The 14277-nt window shown below is 41.6% G+C and overlaps 1 protein-coding gene across 1 annotated transcript in view; it reads right to left on the reverse strand.

Moving 5' to 3' along the window:
- The window catches only part of TTC1 (tetratricopeptide repeat domain 1), a 33953-nt gene extending 32790 nt beyond the window's left edge, over positions 1–1163 (reverse strand). Inside the window, exons 1-2 of the mRNA XM_056348822.1 lie at positions 1092–1163; positions 181–513 (exon numbers count right to left, since the gene is read on the reverse strand). Of these exons, the coding sequence (XP_056204797.1) occupies positions 181–504 (324 nt within the window). The 5' untranslated portion in view covers positions 505–513; positions 1092–1163. The remainder of the gene's footprint in view (positions 1–180; positions 514–1091) is intronic.
- Between the last annotated feature and the right edge of the window lie 13114 nt (positions 1164–14277).

The following is a 14277-nucleotide window of genomic DNA, read 5'->3' on the forward strand; positions in this document are numbered from 1 at the left end:
CTATGATTCAGAACAGCAAGGAAAGCTAACAAAAATATTTGTTACTTAAAAGCAGAAGAACAGTAAAACTAGACACATAAGAGAGTTTTAAAGGTCCATTTTCATGCCAGTCACAGACCATTCAGAAACAGGACACTGAAAATGTATCTTTGTATATTCAACATAGCTACTTTGCATTACCTGTTTTTCTTCCTCTGGCATATCTTTTTCTAGTTCTAGTAAGTATTCTTCATCTAGTTCTGTCTGCTTCCTTGCGCTATTCTCATCATTCTGTAAATTCCCTTCATCATCCAGCACAGGTTCTTTTGCCTCAAAGGAGTCATGACAGTCATGGAAACACTCATCTGCAGCGGTGGAATCTTTGGCTGAACATGGTGTACACTCCCTTTCAATGTTTTTAGGATTCTGTGCACCTTTGGGACCAGTCTCTGAAGACTTCTGATCAGAAAGCTTTAAGTGATCAAGTAATTCTTCAGGTGGACTTTCATCTTTAAACTCTTCCATGATGGACTCCTTGGAGAGGTTAGGTTTTTAGAAACAAGAGAAAAAAACCCTTCAATAAGCATAATATAAATGCCTTGTCAGCAAAGAAATCTCTCAAGTACTCCTGACATCACATGAGGGAAACTATTACTCCCCAGGGGAGGGAGCCATTTATACACGCTTCTTCTATGCACTATACAGCAACATGGGGCCAGTATGCTGTTCCCATAAACAAGCAAATTCACGAGCCCCGATTCCCTGGCCCGCCACGGCACAGCACTATGCTACCGCGGCTTTGCTTTTGCAATAGGACTGAAGTCACGCACACAGGCCTCAGCACCCCCTCGCCCAGCCCGGCCCCCTGTCGCCTGCGAGCAGCGAGCCCCCCACCGCCGCCCCAGGCCCCGCCTGCACCGCGCTCCCCTGCAGCCCCATCACAACCCCCCGGAGCCAGGCCCCCAGTAGCCGTTCCCGGCTCTGTCATCTCAGCCCTATCCCGCTCCCTGAGACAAGTGGCCGGGCTGCAGCCAACGCCCTCGGGACACCGCCACCTGCCCCCGGGGCCGGCCTGGACCCACCCCAACGCCCGCCCGGCCGCGGGCAGAGACCTGCGCCTTCCCTTGCACCGCCGCTCGCCGGCCGCTCCTGACCCTTCACCCCGCAGGGCGCTTCCTGCCGGCGCCGGCCAATAGGAGGAGGCCGCGCGCAGGCTGCTGGGAGCTGTAGTCCTGCGGGGGCGCGTGACGCGCGCGGGAGGCTGGCGGCCGCCCCTCAGGCGGGGGAGCCGTGCTGAGGGGGAGCCGGGCTGGGGGGGGAATCCGGGCTGGGGGGGGCCGTGCTGAGGTGGAATCCGGGCTGGGGGCGGGGAGCCGGGCTGGGGGGGAGCCGTGCTGAGGAGGGGCCGTGCTGAGGGGGAATCCGTGCTGGGGGGGGAATCCGGGCTGGGGGGGGGGCGTGCTGAGGGGGGGAATCCGGGCTGGGGGTGGGGAGCCGTGCTGAGGGGGAATCCGGGCTGGGGGGGGAATCCGGGCTGGGGGGAGCCATGCTGAGGGGGAATCCGGCCTGGGGGGGGAATCCGGGCTGGGGGGGGGGAGCCGTGCTGAGGAGGGAGCCGGGCTGATGGGGGGGCCGTGCTGAGGGGAGAGAGCTGGGCTGAGGGGGGGCGGGCTGAGTGGGGAGCCGCTCTGAGGGGGGAGCCGGGCTGAGTGAGGGGAAGCCCTTGTGCCCTGCGCCTCTCGCCCTGCTGGGCTGCTCTCGCCTGTGCTTGGCGCCCGGATGCTGAGGTTTTTTACTTGGGCCGCTTGCACAGCCTTTTTGCGCATCTGAAGGAGTATCTCTTGTAGTTATTTAGGCTCACTGCTAGGTTAGAAGTTACGCCTTGAAACCGCCCCTGTGGTAGCACTGGGGCAGGCCCCTGTTAGGCTGGGTGCAGGGCAGCTCTGAGGACACGGGAAGCTGCGGGCTGCTGCGCCAGGGGGTCCCCAAGGGATCAGGCGCAGTTAAAGCTATGGCAAGTCCTGGAGTGGTAGATCCCTGCTGCAGTTCACCCATTCGCGGTAAGGGCACTGCTCAGGCTCACCAGGAAGCGGTTGAGGGATGGGGAGGCTATGGGGACTGGGAAATGAAGGGCACAGCTAGGCATGGCGCAGGTGAACAGCAGAAGTGAGGTCCCGGGCGAGTACCACCTGGCTTGAAAAGAAATTGGGGTGAAAACGTGATCAGCTGACGGAAGAAAAAAAGAAGGAAAGTCTTCATAGATCGACAGAAAGAGGGATCATATCTACAGCAGCAGATTGGTGGTGTTGCTTCAGGCTCTGTTGCCTGCGCTACTTCAGTCTAGTGGCTCATTTAGTGAGTGATGAGTGTGCGTGTGATAGCCGTATCACTGCTAAGGCACCATTAATTGGTTGTTTCCATCACCGACTTCAGTTTTGGTTTTTCTGTTCCAGTGACATGTGAAAACTGAGCTCTTTCTAATCAAGCAGTGGAATAAAATTTGCTTTCATCTTTTTTTACATGCATTCCTTTTAATGTTGGTCCCCAAATTTTGAAACAAAACTGAATTTTCACAAATTCTGAAGTCAAAGGCATGTGGAACAATACCTTTTAATTAAAAATCACTATGCCAAGCAATGAGGCAGTTAAGGAGTGTTCTTACGGGGTATTCCTTTCTCTACCCAAAGTTGGGGTAGAAATTGAAGATTCAGATGCCAGATTCATTTTTGGTCTTAATTTCTTTGATCACTGCTTCTAAATGAACATTTCAGATGACTGAGTCTGTTGGTGCCAGTAGTAGATGTATTAACAAGAGATTGGAACACTTTGCAGTAAATTGGCAAGAGCATGGCTAGTTAGAATGAAAGCAAACAGGAGCTCTGTGGCTGATTTTCCTCCCTCTCTGGATAAAAGTAGATTCAGCATTCTGCAACATCCCAGCTGCAATGATTTAGCCCCCAAAAATGTGCCTTTCTGCTGTTCTGCTAGCACTGTGTAATTTATTCTGACTTACAGAAAATATTTCTGAACCTTCTCACTGTCCTGTTAAATACCATCTCATTTGAAAAGGGAGAAGGAAATTACAGCTGTGGTACAAAATCAATCCATACAGTTTTGAATTTGCTGAAATGCTATTTAAATCTCCTCTGGCTGTGCAGAGTACAGGGGTTTGAGAAAGTGACACTGTTTCATCCCCAGAAGGAATTGAACTGGTATGGACGTCAGAGGTCAACACTTCATCCAGGATGGTGTGCTAGCCTTTATTTTTATCTTTTCCAAGAGAGAGTTTATTTGCCAGCAAAAACTACAGGAATTGGACCTGCTTAGAAGTTTTGAGCTGCTGCTGATCCCTGACAAGATGCTACCTTGCCTCCATGTAAGGCAGGGGCTTCTACTTCCCCACAGCTCGAAGCTTGATGGGAGCCAGGATTAGGAACATTTGCTTTTCAGGAATGCTGTGGTTCCCAACTCCGGTCCCTGGCCAGCCTTGTTGTGCACCATCCAAAATCTATCTGCTGCCTTTGGCTTCTGTCCCATGGAGTTTCTATTCCAAAATGACTGACAATTTTTCCTTATCACATTTTTAAATAGAGTTCCTCAACTTGATGAAACACACTTACTGACTTCATAGGAAGAAGTGTGAGGAAAAATGAGCAGATTTAACCATAGAAATTTTCTGCCTGCATCTCCTCTGATCTGGAGACACTTTGGATCTCCTTGAACTTTTATTCAGCGTTTTGTTTCTTCTAACACAACATAGGTGAAAAAATGCAACTCTCCAGAATCCCAGTTCCCTGCTGTCATTTAGGTGTGGTCATTCCTTTATGAATCTTTATCCTAGATCTAGCAAGAAAGGCAAGATTTCCCATGGTCCTGCTTTATTAAAGATGGGGATGTCCCCAGGAGTCCTTTTTAGCAAAGACCTTTGAGCCTCATGGCTGCTGTTTAGGATTGTTGGTTTCCCCTGAGGTTAGCCCTGAGCAAGTTGCAGCTCAGTGAATGTCTCTGCATATCTCTGCTGTGGAACTGCTCCTCAGTGCCCCTATGAAGTAAAATCCCAAAGGCTTCACTGGTGTTCAGAGAGCAGCCACCAGGAGAAACAGAGTTCTCTGCCTGCCATCAGGGGACCAATCCTCCAGCTGGCAAATGAAAAGGTAGAGACTTTCTACCCCACCATCAGGTACCAATGTAGTCAATGTATATGACTTATGTCTCACTTTCTCTTTACACTTGGAGTGTTGTGTTCATAGGTTACTTTATGTTTAGAAAAGACAAGAACAAGTTGTCTCACAGTATTTTTAAACATATGCACTTACCCTGGAGGTTATAGGGCAGTTGCCAGTTTTTACCACTAAATCTTACTTGTTCAAACACAGAACATGTTACTGAGTTAATCAGTCTTTTAGAATCTCTAATTCATTGTTGTAAGTGGAAGTGTATGAATAGCTGAAGGCTGTATATATACAAAACCGAACACTTAGTATAATTTGTTTAACCTTGCTAGTGCTAAGGGATTTTTCAGAGCCTTTATGTTCCTTTAAGTGAACACCTGTTGAAAAAATCAAGAACATACAATCCTGAATAAAGCAGATATGTTTGGATAAGTGTTCAGTGATGGAAGCCTTAGCTTGGGTTGTTGAAATTTACTCCCTGTTTTGGATGGGTTTACCTCTCTGGGCAGGTACGCAGCAGAGTGCAGGGTCATGGAGTACCTCAAGTGGAAAACTTTAATACTACAACACTTTTATTAAGCCAGGCATAAGTTGAAGAGGTCAAGTCAGACAAAGAGGCTGTATCTCAGTACTTTCCTTCATCAAGAACTTTTTTAACCTTTAACATTTTTTTCTGTTTCTTCCTAAACCCATAGGGCGGTGTTGGTGATGTTATCTGGCATGATCAACAGACTCAAGTACAATGTAGTGTGCCAAAAGAAAAGCTGCCAGGAAGTGAAGAATGTTGTGTTTACTTTTGCTTTCTCAGTAGTGCTGAAAGAAATATAGAGAGGGCCAATGTGAAAGATGTATATTCTTTTCTTTCTGGCATGAAAGTTTTCTAGTAATTGTATACAAATACTTTTTCCTTACTGCTTTCAAGACAAACTTGGATTTTGCCTACCTTTTATAACAATACTATTATAGAAGACAAGAGGGCAGCTGGGAGGAGGAGAGCATTTTATTCAGATTGTTAAAAACACTTATTTTTAAAACTCATAATAGTTGTTCCCTGTTTTGCAGCTATGCTGAACTGGCAGTTGGTGAAATGACTCTGCTCTTTTAATATAAGTTATGAAAACTCATAGCCTAATAGCTTTGAGTTCACTAAAATATCTTAACAAGATGACAATGAGACCAAAGACAATTTCTAGTATTTCCAAGTGTAAAATGTTCCTAAAATGTAACAAAAGGTATACAATAGTTTAAACATTGAAGGCCAGTGGATTTTATGCTGAACAAACTCCTGAGAACAGTACCTGGCAACTTGGGAGTGTAGCTCCAATATTTATGGCCACATTTGCAAGATGGCTCTGCACACAATTAGGCATCTAATCTGTGTGCATAATGACACTGATTTCAGGGACACGCTGGGTGACACTTTACTGCTGAATTTCATGTGTTTGCTCATTTCCTTGACTTATATGAGAAAGCAAGAAAACTGAGTATAAGAAAAAAGGTACCTGCATTTTGAAAAAAATCATCCTTAAAACATTCAAGGTCTTGTGACAAATAGAAGCAGCTCTTTGCTTGTTAAAGCTTGCACTCCCTCCTGCACACTAGTGATACCCATATTTCATTTTTCGTTGTGGGTAAGAATTCTCTAATATTTCTTTCCAGAAAGTTGCATTATATTTCTAAGTGTCTCCATGAACTGTGAATTACTCCAGTTCTGAGCTCCCCTGATGAACATTTCCTGTTTATATATCTCAGGAATACATAGATTTTACAGTGTAACTTTGAGATGATCCTAAACTTGTTTAGTCTCACTTACCGTTCTGTTTTCATACAATATTAAAAGTGTTAAGGTATTTCAGATCTGAGCCTTGAAGGGAGGTTGAATTTTTCCAGTAGATGGAACAAAACCTGTGGATTCAAACAGCCAGAGACTATGAGGTTATGCATTTGAATTTTGCAGTCTTCAGATGTTCTTAAATACTAATATTTACAGCAGAAGATTCACAAGGTAGAGCCAACATGAGGCCCACAAACTGAGCAATGTATATGCATGCTTCTCGGTTTTCACAGTCTAAGCTTTGCAGGAGGACCACAGCAGGGCTAGAGCAAACTGGGGTTATGAATTTTGCATATTAAAAGGATCTTTTCTTTGTGGCCTGTTTTGGGCTTGCTCTGTTGCCTACCTGCGTGCAGCTCCTCTCAGTTTAAGTGTTGCACTAGGATCCCTAGGCTGGACTCTATTTTTACACAGTGATGAAAGCAGGAGCCTTTGCTGTTGGGTGAGAATGACTAATCTACGCTCAAGCTGCTGGTAACTTCTGATGTATTTTAAAAGTATGCATTTCTTGAGAAAAAATTGGCCTTGTGCTGCTTAAGACAGTAATAATGTAAATGAACAGGCAGGCGTACAACAAGTTTGTTAACGTGGATGTAAAGGTGCCTCAAGCCCCACTGGGTGCAGTACTGGTGCAATACCAGCACTGCAAGGATTAATACCAAGTATTGCACTCAGCTGAGGTGAAGACAGGCTGACTGCCGTGTACTGCAGCTCAGTACACCTGAGTGCTTCTAAAACTCAGCATTCTGGAAAAAAGCTTCTCTTTTATTTTTTATTATTATTACTGTAAACTCGTGTGTTTTGCACAAGAGGTGAATTATTTTAGAAATTAAGACTGAGTGAAAGAGTTTCTACTGAAAGAATTCATGTTATATCTGGGAGTTTTCAGTCAAAGGAAGAGGTGCCTTTCACAGCTTTCCTTTTTTTATAGGTTCTAGTTCCAAGTTGCCTGAAAAGCATTCTCTCTTTTTAAATATAAAACAGAATAAAACTCCAAGACACAGGAATTTCTATGGAAACCAAGTTGCTACTTTATGTACTTTAAGGAGAGGATTTTTAAAGGCATCTGCAGAATTTAATTAGTTAACTTCTTTCTCTGTAAGCTTGCCAATTTCCTTCCTGGATTTTACTGTAAAAAGTTTCAACAAAAACGAGCTTTGGGAACTCATCACTTCTGGAAGAGACCTAATTGAAGTTGAAGATAGGATATCTAAGATCTCTTACTGCCTTAAGAAAAAGTCTTCCCGATTTACTGTGAAAGAGGCTGAATTTGTGTGTGTAAAATTCAGGGAACTGTTAGCTGGATTGGAATATTTGTGAACTTCACCCGGAATAGAAATCCAACAGATGGCGATGTTGGATTTTCAAACCCAGGTCCCCATTCCTTTCCTTGCAAAACTGATCCAGTTCGTATTGAAATCGGGATGGAAGCTGCCCTGTCTTGCAGTCGTGCAGGACTGGACTCTAAGGTGACTGGAAGAAGAGGATGAACTGTTCATAATTACCTCAGGCTCCACAGCATATGCTAAATATACTTTTTTGGGACAGCTTTTTTGATCTTTACTGTAAAGAAACCAAAGCTCAGCAAATGAAGCAAAGGAAAAATAATTACCATTTTCCAGAGGTTACATAAAGTCCAGGTTCTTTGCTAGAATTAAACATTTGCACACAAATCTCAGTGGAATCAAATTATTTTGCTTCCCAAATAACATTTTAAAAGGAATTGTGAAATAGAAAATTGAAGGCTTTTTAATTACATCTGTAAATTAAAGTTTTACTACATCTGCTTTTTAGGTTGAGTTATTAAAGAAATTATGAAGGACTCTTACTCATTTTGAACATCCACTCTCTTTTTCTCCATATTTTAGCTGGAGTCAATAAAGATTATGGGGATTACTTAGATAGAGAGTATGTTCTTCATTGGTCAAGCTAATATATTTTGACATAAGAAATTTTCAGTAACAAAACCGGTTTTCCTTTCCCTGTCACCTTCCACTTATCTGAATGACCCTATTCCAATATTTTTTCAAGCCTTCCATTGTTTTCATCAGTTTGACTCAAGTTCACAGGGTCCAAGATAAAGGTCCAACCTCTTAATTAAGACTGTTCTTTGCCTTTATCACTCTTCACGTTTTGTAGAGGCAGAATGCTAATTGTTCAGCCAGTGTAAATTAATTTGTCTGATTTGAGCTCAAAACTGTGTCAGTTCACATCATTAAAGTATCTAAAGCAGCATTTGCCATAGTGAAGTCACTGATTCATCTGGTGGGATTGTGTGCCCTACCAGTGACTTTCTTTTGGGGCATGCTGCTTCTTACGCTGATTTCAGACTTACACTCTCAACAATGCTACTGGAAAAGTGAAGTGTCTGAGACATGTTTGTAATGTCTATGGAGTTCACTGATTACAGGAATAAATTAAAAAATGCAACTTTAACATTAAGCCAGTGCTTGATTAAAAGCAGCGAATAAGCATGTCATTGTGAATGACTAAAAAGCAGAAAAAAATATTACAAATTAGTCTTATTAGAACTGTGTTTTCAAGTTTGAATGTTGTGTTCTAAAATGATGGATATTCTAGGGAAAAGCCAACTCGTAGATTACAAATGAGTATAATTTGAACTTAACCTTATGCTTTTACAACCAAGGCAAGAGAACAGAGGAATGCAGATACATCTGTCCATGTCATAGTGACATAAACTGACGTAATAGCCTTGCTTTTCGCTACAGGGAGGCTTTGCTTATCTCCTCATTTTAGTTATAAATCAGTCAGATAAACATGATATAAATGCTGTCCTGTAACCATTAGGATGAGTAAAGACTGATTTGTGGTGTTGCAACCTTTATCTCTTAAAACTTCTCCCTTTCATTTGGTGTTTTCAGCACCCTCATTTGTCTTCCATGTTGTCCTCCCACATGCCCTGTTCCACATTACCCTGTTGTTATCAGGCAAATGGGAGCAGGTGGCCTAGCTGCCTCTGGGCTGTGTGTGTGCTGACTAGTCAGCATGTACAAGCTTAGAAGCCAGCAGGCTTTGAAATTGGTCAAGAGAGAGACTTAGTAAGTCTTCTCCTGAGAGAAGGCACTAGTTTGGGTGCCTTCCCTCTATTCAGCCACAAATTTTCAAAATACATAATTGATTACCTTTCTTAATTTAACTTCTCGTTCAATTTTGTAGAAATCAATGAAGAGATTCAAAGACTAATAAGAGGACAAGAAAGGAAGCCAATGGATGGACAGACAAAATGATTGTGTGAGCCTCATTTCTTTAAAATACCAGGGTAAAGATTCATGCAAGTTAATGAGCAATATGTTATTTTCATAATTTTGTATATATTCATAGATTCGCCTACAATTAAACATAGAAGCAGCTTTGCATAATGGAATAAGGTTTCTGTTCCTGAGTCCAGATTTTTCTATGAATAGGCTAAACCACATCTATTTTTATATCTAGATTTCATTCTCTGTTTCCCAGACAATGTTACACACTGTCCAATATATATTAACTTTGTTGATGCCTTTCGAACGTCATGCTTGTTCTCAGCTGGCTGGCGCAAATATCTCTACACAGGCAGGAGAATGGAGTAAAAAAATACTGTACACTTTACCACAGAAATCATGGTTAATGATGCTTTGATTACTCTGTGTTCAGGGAGAAATTTCCATTTCACAGACAAACGAATAATTACACATCCCAAGAGAATAATGAGGGAGTTAAAAGTTTGCGCGTAGAAGTATACAAACCTAAAATAGTAAGTAATGGATAGAGAGAGCTTAAGAATATATATCTTTTCTGTCTGCTTGTAATGTCAGCTGAGCAGAAGGCTCCAATGCAACACTTATATGTAAAATACCCGTTCCCCTTTCTTCTGTGAGCCTTTGGAGGTTTTATTTTATACTTCACATATTAGCTGAATGCTATCCACAGGTTTGCAAGAAAGGGTTAAACTCTTGTAAGACAAATACATGGAAAAATATTTGATAAAATAAAAATATGCCTGCATAGATGAGGGTTATCTAGGATGATAACAAAAGACAACAAAATACTGTTGTCTATGGATTGTGTTCAATGCATGGAGAGAAGTAGGTGTTTGACAGTGGGACCTAATACAGACTGCCTGGGAGAACCTAAGCTGCTGGCATGTGCTATGATGTTGCTGGGAGGACAGAAGGCATCCTGAAACCAAGGACTTGTCCAAAGACCTTGCTGTATGCTGCAGGAAGGTATCTCCAAACACTCGAGATCTACAGTCTAGATGTATCTGCTGAGAGTGAACCCTTTCAGCTGTTCTTTGGAGGGAAAAGCAAATCTCAGTCTTTTTAAAAAAAACAGAGGCCCAACAGTTACAGAATGGCAGCTGACATAGTCATTTTGTAAGAGGGACTTGTGTGTTCAATTTTCTCTTCACTCTAGGGACTGCTAAGTTAGTAACCTGACCACTATGTTACTGCTTCGAGTGTTTTTTACTGAACTTGGGAATCATGACTTACATTTTGCACAAATAACATTTTTTATGAGGAAGGTAACTAGTACCCCTTCCAGTCCCCAAAAAATCATAATGGTTGGAAACATTTTTTGGTTCCATTAAAGTGACTTCAACTAGCATGATGTGTCTTCATATTCTGAAGTATTTCTTTTTGACCACTTCAGGTTAAATATGGTGTTTCTCTGTCTGATGCACCATCCCTGTGATACTGTCTTCGGCCCTATGAAGTGTGTGATCCAAAGCATGGTTTGGAAAAAGGTAGGCGTATCTGTTGTTGAGTGTATCAAAACAGAATCCAGTTTATTGTTGTGGGAATGAGCTGGTTAGTTTGTGGCCACTAACAGGAATAAGCAGTTGTTGGTATACCAATACTTCCATACCATAGCTGCTGCAGATTATCTTTTCCTGTGTTGTGCAATTTTATGCTCATTTGTATCAGGTGAAAGTCACGCACAGAAACTGAGAGCAGAGGGCACATGTGTTGAGTAGAAAGCTGCTATTTTTACATTTTCCAAACTAGTACTGCACTTTATAATATTAATGTCCCCTCTTCTCTCCCTTTCACATTTAGAAAGATAATAGAAAACTGCTTTTCCAAAGAGTAAAGAATGTAGAATGCTCTAGAGTTTCGGTCTCATTCAGTTGGATTGATTTTACCATAACTCTTTTAAAAAATAAGAAGCACTTTTGTGATAGCTGAGTGCATTGAAACCTAATGGGTTTAATTTATGTGCAGCTGGACTCTAACAATACTCCGTGAGCCATTACAGCTGTGCCTCAGCTGAATGGCTTTGTACAAGCCCCTAGTTAGTGATTAAGCTCCACATAGTAGCTTAACCTGGAGAAATTCACAGTGTTTTATGAACACCTTCTGTGCTAAATGGCAGCAACTCCTCTTTGGAGGCAAATCTATTTGCCCACAAAATGGGTTCATCATAAGGTCTGTTAATAGGCATCAAAATATGCATAATGGAGTATAGTTGCATGTGATAGATCACCATTGTGTTCCAATTGCCATTTCACTAGATTGTGGATGTTCTGCTTGTCAAATTAATTTTGTCTGTACTAAAAAATGGGCTAATATGGACTTGTCCCACAAGGTTTGATGATGATGCCCTGACCCAAGTAGTTTTTCCTTTAAAGGAAAACATTGCAACAACTGAAGGACTAACAAAGGGAAGAGGGTGATTGCTACAGCCTCATTTGGGCTGACTTTGCCTGGTGGAGGTTGTAGAAGATTCCAATGGTGAAAATAAAGGTATTTAGAATAGATTTGTTCTAGAGAAGTCAGGTGGCTTTGCAAGGGTTTCATTTTTTAAGGTGGCATATCAGACTTCCTCCTCTTTAATTTTTGTGATCCCTCCCTCAGATCCATGTATTTTTTTTCCCATGTTTATGATCAGTTTTATTGCCTGTACCTTCATTGAAGCTGTGGCTGGAGGTGAAGTAGGTGTTGTTGGCAGCTTATGAGCAGATGTGACATGACTTTTTTGAAGTCTTCCATAATTTAACACATTTGCGTGAATGACACCCCACTGGTACAGTGTTGCTGTGTATAAGAACAGGCTGTTATGTGACCCTACAAAAATGGGAATTCCTAAGACAAAAAGTAGAGAGCTTGGAAGATCAGCAGTCATCTATTTGTTTTGGGGAAGTCGTGTAATATGCACGGCTATGGAGAGCCTAGCAGAGCAAGATGTATACATGACCTGGAAAAAAGCTTGGAGAAAAGAAATGTATTTTGGAGAAATATTATTTCCATCTTATAATTGTTACAGCTACAAATTGTAGGCTCTCCAATCTTAAAATTTAATTGGGTAGTGATTAAGAATGACAAACTGTTAAAGTGGTATCTGAAGTATGTATCGGGTATTGCCTGAATTTCCTACTTATTTCTGTTATCACTGTTTGCTGTGCTGGAGCCCACAGTTTGTCATTCCTTCATCTGTGTGATGCTAGGGATTGTATGAGATGATCCCTTAAGATGTGGCCTAATGAATAGCTATGAAAACTCAGCCTGATGTAAATGTCTGTCTTAGAAATGCCAGAATGTATTTGTTTTGATTGCCTGTAATTATTTCCAATTTCTTGTTTTCCATCTTCAACATAAGATGTTGAAAAAACTTTTTCCCCCTTCTTGTTTTCCCTAGTATCAGAAATCCCAAAGCAAAGCTTCTCTTAGTTTCCTGTTTTCCTGGCAAGGCAGCATAACCAAGTCATGTCTCCAGGGAGGTTGCCCCAATATACTTGCTGGACTTGGGCTTGAGGAAGGGAAGCACTACAGGGTAGAGATCCTGTGCATCTTAAGCCACATATGTTTTGCATATTCTGCAAATATTTGCAGTTCAAACTGTCTCCCACGCTAGGTAGGGCATGGGAAGAGCAGCAGCGCTGTGGCTGGCTGTGAGAGAAAGCAAGCTAGCAGGGGTGGATGAGTTCGTGTTGCTGTCCCTGCAGAGTCCAGCAGCCTTCCCAGCTCAAATTTACAGAAGAGCAGTGTAACTCTTGGGAAAAAATAATATTGTGCCTGTGGAATGCCTTCTTTTCTCCAGTCTTTAAGGCTTATGGCACGTTTTTGGAGGTTTTGGCTCTCTGAGGATTTTGGTATATGATTCATAAGGTTAGAGGCACTGGATATTGTAAATGGCATGGACTAGCATGGTGTGAATGCATATCTTCTCCTCCTGATCAATTACAGTGTCTAGAGAAAGCTGTTTTTTCAGTACTGAAATGGCTGAAAATCTCTTTTTATAGATCTCAAAAAAGCAGTAAGGGAACTTTCCTTGCAGTTTTTGTTACATTCTGTGTAAAAATGTACAAAGATTATAAGTACTCGTACGTCACTGCAGTATGGGATAAAAGCCTATCTGATTTCATAGGTAATTAGAGAATTATGACATTGTTTAAGGAGCTTAAATGATAATGTGGAGATCACACAGTCTTTGTTAGGACTAGAAACTAATTAAAAGAACTGTCAGTCTCTTAAAGCTACATAGTTAAAGGCTTTAGAGTAATGGAATGCTATTTATTCTGAAACCTCATAGTATCACTTAGAAATTTTCAAATATGGATAGCATTACTTGGATTTACTTTATAGTGTACAAGTCATGTGTGACTCAAAATCTAGCTGAATTGTGCTGTCAGGTGGTTAGGTTAAACAAATCTATTTTCAATTAACAGTAATTTTGAAGAAGCTTTATAAAACCCAAAAGTGTTTGACAGACTACTGTTGGTTCCTTCCAAAAATTGTAACAATAGATTAGAACTACAGCCCTCTGCCATTTAGGGGCCCAATGGGGATAGCTTCATACTAGTATATCATAGCTAGATAGAATATTCTTTATGGCAGCCTCAATATATGAACAATAAGAGTTTGTTTTTCTGTTTTATAATACTTCTAATTTTATAAGCATTTTTCCTTTAAGAGGAAATTACAGACTTACCCCAATAAAAATTGAATTATTAAAATAGGAGATTGGCCATAACTTCAACCAAGGTAAGACTTGAAATATATTTGTGAGATTCTTACTATAGCATAAGACCATGGGAACACCTTGGAACATGACTTTCCTATCATTGCTCACTGAGCTGGGGGATATTTCATCTAACCACAATCCACATCCATCCCTGTCTACTTAATGAAAGAATATACATTTAAGGAAACAAAAGGAAATGGCTCTCCTTTGGGACCTAGCATTGTTAAATTGTCCCTAAGTGTTTTTAGTGCATCTGTTTATGGTTCATTCTCCATTTCAAGCTTTAAAAAATGTCACTGTAATTCCTAATAAGGAAAGTCTTGGTTGGAG

Source organism: Falco biarmicus, chromosome 8 (assembly GCF_023638135.1).
Source record: "Falco biarmicus isolate bFalBia1 chromosome 8, bFalBia1.pri, whole genome shotgun sequence".
Taxonomy (NCBI): Eukaryota; Metazoa; Chordata; class Aves; order Falconiformes; family Falconidae; genus Falco; species Falco biarmicus.